The 8,702-nt window shown below is 45.6% G+C and overlaps 1 protein-coding gene across 4 annotated transcripts in view; it reads right to left on the bottom strand.

Moving 5' to 3' along the window:
• Positions 1-787: 787 nt before the first annotated feature.
• LOC124231282 (immunoglobulin superfamily member 5-like) overlaps positions 788-8,702 on the bottom strand; it is a 41,157-nt gene continuing 33,242 nt past the window's right edge. For all 4 annotated transcript variants that reach the window (XM_046647970.1, XM_046647972.1, XM_046647973.1 and 1 more), the window contains 2 exons: positions 7,901-7,974; positions 788-1,375 (listed from right to left, as the gene is read on the bottom strand). In XM_046647970.1, the coding sequence (XP_046503926.1) occupies positions 1,280-1,375; positions 7,901-7,974 (170 nt within the window). In that variant the 3' untranslated portion in view covers positions 788-1,279. The remainder of the gene's footprint in view (positions 1,376-7,900; positions 7,975-8,702) is intronic.

Genomic DNA, 8,702 nt, shown 5'->3' with positions numbered 1-8,702 from the left:
TCTGCCAGCAAATACCCCTTGTTAGTTGCTGATTCATAGGAGGGGGTTCAGGGTAAGAACTGAACGTGATTTAAGATCATAAAAATATTTTATAAATCATGGTAGTCTATAGACTTATCTCCCATTTATTGGATTAGCAAGCAGGAGTGCTGAGTGATGAGAAACATCGTCACAATGAATTTGCATCTTCTACCTAGCAACTTTAAGGAATTCACTAAATTCTTAACATTTTGAAAGTCAAATTCTACTTTGGCAATAGCATGGTTGGGCATGGGGAGCTCAGAGCAGTTGCTAATTACTAACCATCGTATAAGTCTATTCTAACCAGCTCAGAGCTCAGCCAAAGAATAGCCATGCCTCTAGGTTAATATGGAGCGATGGGGTGGGCAGTGAAACACACTGAGAATATCTCCATGAGAAAAAACTTTTTTTTTTTTTGCGGAAGTCTCCTGTTTTGCTTCTTGGACAATGTTTGATTTCTAAACACTGTGATTCTTTAAACTACCGTCTGAACAGTAAAGAGTTAAAAAAAAAAAGGCAATACAAGTGTCTTGGTGTTTTCTCTTTTATTTATTAAAGAACACATTACCCATCTCCAGGTTTTTCATGGCGTTTGTGGCGTGTGAGGGCGGTCCCCTCCAAAGCGTGATCCACATCTAACTCATTTGAGGACATGAGAGCAAGACGGACAAGGGAACAGAAAAAAAGGAATAACTTCATGTGAATATCCAATAATGAGATATTTTGCAAGGTATACATCAACTTTGGGATTTAATCATATTTTTAACCTATGAGTTCTGATTTTCCAGGCAATTTTAGACGTCTGATTGATCCTAATTTTTATCCTCTTTTTCCACTGACAATACGCAATAATGCCCACATATTAAACATACATAAATATCATCTTCATATGATTTAAGATAATAAAGACATTTTAAAAGTCCTGGTTGGTTACAGACTTATCTACCATTTATTGGATTAGAAGCCGGAGTGTTGAATGATGAGGAACATTATCATGACGAATGGGCAGCTTTTACTGAGCCGCTTTGGGGAATTCACTGAAATCTTGAAACATTTTAAAAGTCAAATTCTCCTCTGGAAGCTGGGAAAATAGATTCCTTCTCTCACTATAAAAAATCCGTTCTGAGGATTCCAATATCACTTCTTCCAGGTGGTGCTGGTGAAGCTGGAGCACGGCATCGGGACAGAGAAGAAGGATGACTTGGTCGTGATGGAGGTTGTCAGCCAAGGGCGACATGGAGCCCAAGGGGCATCTGTCCTATACCAAAGTCACATTCCTGACCTTCCGAGGGCTGGCCATGATAAAGGAAACCTGTGGACGACTTGTTGGGCCCTGTTGACGGTCATCAGGTCCCTGGTAACAAAGGGAAAGAGATCGATTTAGTGGGTTGAGATCCATATAAAAGACTCACTTGAGAAGGAAGCTCCACTCCTCAGATAAGATAAAGGGAGGGTGCAGAAAAGAATAAAAGTGTTAATGCAGGCCCTGCCTTTATTTCACTATTTTCACTAACACACACTCTGGAAGTTTGCAAGTTCAGGGCCTAAAGAACCATCTACTTCAAAGAATCCAATGGTTGTTTGCATGAAGGCAAATTACTGCAAGGATTCACTGGTTTGTTTTTCAATTATCTTACGGAATTCTAGCTTTTGTATGAAAGTAGAAAATATTTCTAACCTTCTTTAAATAACACACATTCCTGCTAAAAGAAAGGGGCAAAATTTAGAACTGACTCCATGTAGATCGCCTTTTGGTATCCTCGGACCATGCATGTTGCTGGCTCCCATCAGGGAGGCAAGGAGTCTTTGCCACTCTCGTTCTGAAATGTCCTCCCAAGCAAACCGCTTACTCCTCCAGACAGGCCAATGCCTGTGTCAGAGTATTGCCCTACTTAAATATATACAACATGCTTTCCTGCCAGTCCTGAGAATGCCAGCTCAGGTTCCAGGGCATGGTAGCTGCATTTAACATCTTAAATAATGCAACCAGGCACCATAAATTATTTACATTGCAATGGAATGGCAGTGAGTCTTGAGGATAGAAACTCTCTGGCTCGTGGTCTCGGCTTGTTGACTCCCCATCACACCAGGAGAACTGGAGAGCTGACGGGGCTACCTCAGCAACGTGCTTTACGAATTGTGCTTCCGCTGGGGCTATACCTGACATTTTGGGTCTTGTTTTTGCTTTTTGTTGTCATTGTTGGGTTGCACAAAGGCATTGCTATTTTCTAAATTTATCAGGAGTTTATTTCTGTTGATCTCAATAGGGGAGCAATTAGTGGGGAGGTCTTGATCCAGGTTTTGAGTTGTTCATCTGCTCACCCCCCAAAACTGACAGACTCAGGAGGAAAGAGAGAGTTGCCTAAAATAACCAGAAAAATTGACTGACAGTGAGTCCAGGCCCGGAAAGAGGAGAGGAAAAGGAGGGATCTTTGTTTTAAATATTCATCAAGATGCAAAATATTTGTAAACCCTGCGGCTTTGTGTAAAAATAAAAGACACTTGCCTGTCTCATTAACTGATTGCAATTTTTACTAAAAATCTCCAATTTTACTTATTGGTTTTGTCCTAATGTGTTTCACAGACAGTTACACCCGAGTTAACCGTACTTCATCAACAGAAACCCTTGTCTGGAAAATAACGTCAGCATGATATATCCTAACTGTTGATTCATCCAGAATAGAAATAACGAGAGAAGAAAAGTGTCATGTTTTGGTATATGTCAGACTTGAAAATCAGTCTCTATTTCCTCCTTCTGATCCTTCCTACAATTCAATACATGATCTGGGGTCTCCACAGCCTGACATACCATTTCTTTCCTTCATATCGAATGCGGTGTGCCTTAAGACCCATCTAAAACTCCAGAGGTGTAAAAAAGTCTTCCTCAACTATGGTGCCACTTGCATTGTGGCGCATCTCAGTCTCAAGACTCTTCCATTTGACATTCATCACTGCCCCCCACAAGAATCTCAAAGTCTTCTCAGTGTTGTGGGGCCACGCAATACAAGCCATTCTAAATGCACGGTTTTAAGAAAGCCCCTAAACTTTCTGTCAGAGATGATTTTCCCTTGGAAACAACACTATTCACATCTGTGATGTTTTCACACTGGGCCACAAAAACGTTTTCTTCAAAGCAGATCATCTGCGGAACATAGCAAAAATATCCATTCTTTGGCCCTATCTCCCAGAGATTATGATCCAGAAAGTCTAGAAGAGGCTCAAGAGTTTGCATTTTAACAAGCACCTGGAGAGCTTCTGGTCTACCGCTATAACGAGAAGGACTGCTAAACCAGCAGGGTCCCAAGATATTCACATTTGTAGGTGATAGATGCATCTCCACGTGCATCAGGCTTTCTTTGGGAGCCAGGATACAGGAAACACATCCCCATTTCTGCCAGCTGGTGGCGGGAACAAGGATTGCCCCATCTCTCAGCCTCTAGTGAAGAGTTCCAAGTTCAGGTAAGACCCCAGCAGAGAGTGGGCTGAGAGGTGGGGATGAGCAAGGGAGCGGGCTCCAGGCAGCCACTAGGCGCCTCTTCTCATGGTATCTAACCTAGCATCACCCAACGGACCTGACCTGCATCAGCCATCGGCCCCCTTGTAGCTTCTGCCCACGGTGGCTGGCCTTCTGTGGGGCAAACCTCCAGCACACAGCCTGTCCCTGATGACACCATCCCTGAGACGAGCCCTCACGCCTTCTGAAGTTTTCTAAGAACTGTCAGCACTGAAAGCATCAGGAGATAATTAGAGATTTGAAAAAAGAGCTTCCCCATGACATCTCATCTTGATCTTCCCCATGGCAGTGGGGGCCTCTGGCATTCTGGACCTTAACTGAAAGGATGTGGAAGGAGCAAGAGTTATGGGGGGCTGCTGCAGAGGCAAAGGCCATTTTCTATTCCTTCCTAAAAGTATCAAAATTCCAGCTTCCTGTGTTAGTAACTATTGAGTGTGGGATGTAATTAAATTCATGCTTGGTGATGCACGATGAAGACATGGCGTATAGAGCTCACTACAGCCTGGAGGTGTAGACACAGATGTGTAGAACCCTGAGTGGGACTGGAAGTCGTGGCATTGAAGGCGAGGGTGAGAGGAACCCAGAAACGCTGCCTGCTCCTCAGAGCCTGTGCTCAGCCCTGAGCTGGCTGTGGTCACATGCTCCAAGGCTCGGTGTCTGCAGCACTCTCCTCTACTTGTAGCGGAGGCCACATAATTCCAGCAAGAGCCCAGGCACCATCACCCCCTGGGAGGAGCTCCCTCTCCTCCCCAGTGTAGTTAGCACAGGTATCATGAATGGCTTTGGACTCTGAGCAAATCATAATTATTGGGTGGTGTGAAATTTCAAAGTAGGCAAGGTGATCTTTGGCAATGTCCCACTCGCCCTTCCAGCAACCCCCTTTTCTGTCTTGCTATAAGATAGCCAATAACCCTTGAACCCAGTTGTGTGTCAGAACCACCTCCAGTTGTCTAAAACACCGAGGTGCTCAGGCTGCCTCCTGAGCCAGGAGGTCAATAGGTGGAGACCAGGAATCTTGGCATCGCAAGGCCACCTCGATGATTCCCGTGTGCAGCCTCTGGCCCTTCAGACCTCCCCTGTCTTGGATCAAGGAGACCCTTGAAGGAAACCAAAGTGCCCAAGACCATAAAGGAGGGAAACGGCAACTTGACATGGAATTATTTACCTTTTTTCAAGAACCCAAAAGAAACTGTTATTTTTATGTTGCAGACTCACGTATACCAGTTTGATAATATTTCTTGTCATGATTGGATTGTGATTATCAGCAAAGGAACTGTGTCTACATGCATACAGGCTCCTTGTATCGCCTTGCTGTGACAACGTAACACTGAGCGTTTAATGAGCGCCTAGGAATGCTGTGCTAGACTGTGCATAGTCAATGGTCATCCATTGGATCTTCTGAAAATGCTGAGGGCAAATAAGGCCACCAGGTTGAGCGGATGAGAAGGCCAGCATGGGGAAAGTACAAACACAGGGACTCGACAGTTGCTGCCCTGTTGACAAAACCAAGATGGCCCTGCTCTGAGACCTATTAACACAGAGCAGAAGCTTCCATTGCTGCCATACAGGCTGTGTCTCCACAGACAGGACATGCTTCTGACCCACCCGGTCCCACAGCGATGGGGATTGGGAAGTGCTGTTGCTGGAGGCTGCCTCACAGCTTGAGCTCTCTCAGCTTAATCTACAGGCTTTTCAGGACCGAAGCCCAGTGCAGATTCTCTGCAAAATAGTGTAATCTGTAGTCAACAACCCTGAACTCTAACAAGCCAGCTTTCCGGGAGGAGTCCCACTGGGCCAGTGGTGGAAACACCTCACAGCAGCACAGGTGGCTCTGTGACAAATTGGAGTCACAGTGAGGCACGTGGCGAGGAGGCCAGGATGAAAGGACAAATGAAGGGGTTCTGAATAGCTCTCAGCTGCCTCTCCTGGGCCCTTTAGGGAGCAAGGCTCAACGCAGAATGGAGAAGGTTTATGAAAAAAGAAAGCACAGATTGCATTGCCCTTGCACCGTGGCCTAATGAGTTCTGAGGAAGGTCCTCACGGCCTGCACAGCAGGAACACGGCCACATAGGCCAGGCAAGGCTGCAGGCCTGGCCTTGGGGAGTTCTAAAAGGAAGCTGTGTGCTAAGAGTCGCCTTGACCTGATTCCACAAGCTCTGGCTCAGCCACCTGGCAGCTCTCAAGTGGCCAGTTGACCACATGCAGGACTGCATCCTCTTTGGGCCAAGGACACAGAAGGGAGCCATCATGCTCCTAGGCCTGGCCCTTTCCGCTCCAGCCCATCTTGCTCCCTCCTTCCTTTGCCTCATGGGAAGCACAGCTTGTGTCCAGGTTCTCCAAAAGGGCATCCTGGAAACAGTGCCTTGGCTGGTACCTGCAAAGGCACCCTTCGGTTAATGATCAAAGATGGACCTCTTCAGAACTGTGCTTGTTCTAAGTTCCTCCACTCTAAGTAGAAAAATCCTGCTATTGAATAAACCCTCACCAGTTTTTAGCCCAGGCAAAAGCATCTTTCCTGGCATCCTGATTTGTTTCTTAAGGACCCTGATGCACTGCTCTCCTGGGAGCCTTACAAACACTTTAGGAAACACAGGTGTGTGTGACCAGCCCCAGGACTCAGCACCGCGATGGCCAATTTCCACCAATAGATTATTTAGCTGGTTGCATGTTTAAGTAGCAGACAGTTCTTAAATTTCCCTCCCTATGTACTTTCAAAACAACACTTGAAGCTTTCAGAAGCATCCACTCCCAGCTCTGAAATGTCATTCTCCATTCCTGTGTCCAAACGCACTGAGAGTTCCCCTTTTCCCTCGTTGATTCTTCCAGGGCAATCATCTGACATGACCCTCTTCTGAATCTCGTCCCCACCTGCTCCATCACCCCACCCCAGACCTGATCATTGTGGCTTGTCTAATGGAAAGACGCGCGACAGAAAAAGGTAACCACAGAAAGGCCACAGAAATAATGGTTGGCTTGAATGTGTTCTTGGGGTGACCATGTTTGGCGCTGAGTGGGCAAGGACCCTTCATTAGCCTGTGGCCCCCACTCAGGTCTAGTCATGGGGGTTCCAGACAAGAAACATCCTTCCCAGCCCAGCAATTACTCCCTTTCACCCCCACCTCTTAGTTAAGAGGCCAGACTTTCAAAAGGGAACCTATTGCATCTCTACAGCCATCCCTCCCAGTGCCAAATTAAATGCATTAAAAGATACGCATAGCAAAAGAGCAGCGTTGATGGGTAGACGTTTACCTCTCCATTTTCCTGACATCCAGCCTGAGGAAAGCAGCTTGAACTGGTAGCAGGAGCTCACCATTTGTCACTCAGGCCCATCTTCTTTTGTGCCGCAGACCCTTATCTGTCTGCCTGCCTGGCTACCTGGGTTGCACTAACAGCATCACTTAGGTCCTCTCAATGATACACGGTTGAGCATCCATCAAAGCTCCCCATTCCCCAAAGACCTGGGAGGCACACATCACCAGGAAGAGGTATGTGTTGAGCTGAATCCCAACTGCATGGGGGAATATTACAGCCTGGAGCTGCCTGGAAACTCAAGTGAATATCTATGCCAACAAGAGTGATGGGGCTGCGAAGGCACGCTCTCCAGAGCAGCACGTCCATCATGCTAATAGCGACTCCCAGGCAGAACAAAGCCAAGACCGTCTGACCCAGCGTGGTGTCAGAAATGCAATCTGTGAGCTTGGCGTTTCCAAAGGCTACCAGTGGAGACCATCCGTACTTATCGCAGACACTATTGCAGAATCGCATCGAAGTACTTCTCCTTTGAAATTGCAATTATACAGGTCAGAAAACGGTGCCCGTTATATATTTTTTGCATAATATGACTTTGCATCTAAAGAATCGTGTTTTCTGCATGTAAACTCTAATTCATTTATGTATGAAAACCAACGCTGATTCTGTATCAGAAAATTAACATACTGTGTCCTCATGGCTCCTAATCGGCTCTTTTCTTTGAGTTAATGCCCCTTGGAAGGACAGTGCCCATCAAAATTTGGCCAAGAACTGACAACATCTACAACTCATGCCTCTCCTTGGACTCCAGACTTGTACATCCAGCTGCACACTCAACATCTCTATGTAGACGTCTAACCGATGAATCAAGATCTACAAGGCCCCAGGTAAACGTCTCATCTTTCCCCCCAAAACTAGCTACAAAGGGCAAGAGATACCACATGTCCCTGCCCCGTTCCCCCCAAGCTGAGCGGTTGACGTGGAGGTGAGCAAAGGTCACGTGCTTCCATCATGAACATTAAAAAAAAAAAGCACTGTTTTATAAGCACTGATGACAATGCAAGAGTTTCTAAATGGCAGAAAAAGTCCAAAAAGAGGAAAAATGGTCTAAATCACCTGATAAGGTTGCCTACTGCTGCGGTGTTCTGGAACACTGGGTTCAGAGGACCTCGGAGGGACAGAAGCACTCTCTGCAACAGAAGAATGATTTTAGAGCAAGAAGTGTCAAAACCCAAACTTGAACAATTCTGTTTATAAAGAAATCCATTTGCTTTTGTGTGGTACCCCTGGTATGAAATAATCCTTAACCATAAACAGACATTTTTTAAAGTTCCCTTGAAGTTGCATATCTTTAGAACTTTCTGATGAAATAAAAATATGCAAACAAACTCAAAATCAATTCCTTGCCTGACACAATAGTCTCATCCAGAGACAAGGATGAATTCCTAGCTTTCATGGCTGATCTGGGAAAACAAACACAGGGCCAGTGGGGGAAAAACAAGGCAGCAAGGTTTGGCTTGGGCCATGATTTTGGTCAAGGTATGGGATTAATTGCTCAAAATCCTAATGAATAAAATATTCACTCACAGGAAATTTTGCAAGAAGCTGTGATCAGATCATCCAAGGAAACAACCAATGCTTTGTGGAATTTTTTTAAATCTGAAGCACACAGATTGGACGTACATTGAAGACATCCATAATAAAATGGGAAGAATGGGGCAGGGGAGAATACAATCAGAATCTTAGTGAAAATCAGTTGTCCAGGCCTCTCAGGAGGAGTTGATTAATCAAAAATCTTTTGTGGGATTTATTTTGCCGGGTAGCCAGGTCTCCCTCCCCCACTGCTAAGGAGTAATTTGCACAGCCTTCCTCTCTGATCTGCCCTACAAAGGATCTCGGTTCAAATCCTGCTCCTGCC

Source organism: Equus quagga, chromosome 21 (assembly GCF_021613505.1).
Source record: "Equus quagga isolate Etosha38 chromosome 21, UCLA_HA_Equagga_1.0, whole genome shotgun sequence".
Lineage (NCBI taxonomy): Eukaryota > Metazoa > Chordata > Mammalia > Perissodactyla > Equidae > Equus > Equus quagga.
Note: the sequence above shows the minus strand (reverse complement) of the source record. Positions and strands in the feature narration are given on the sequence as shown.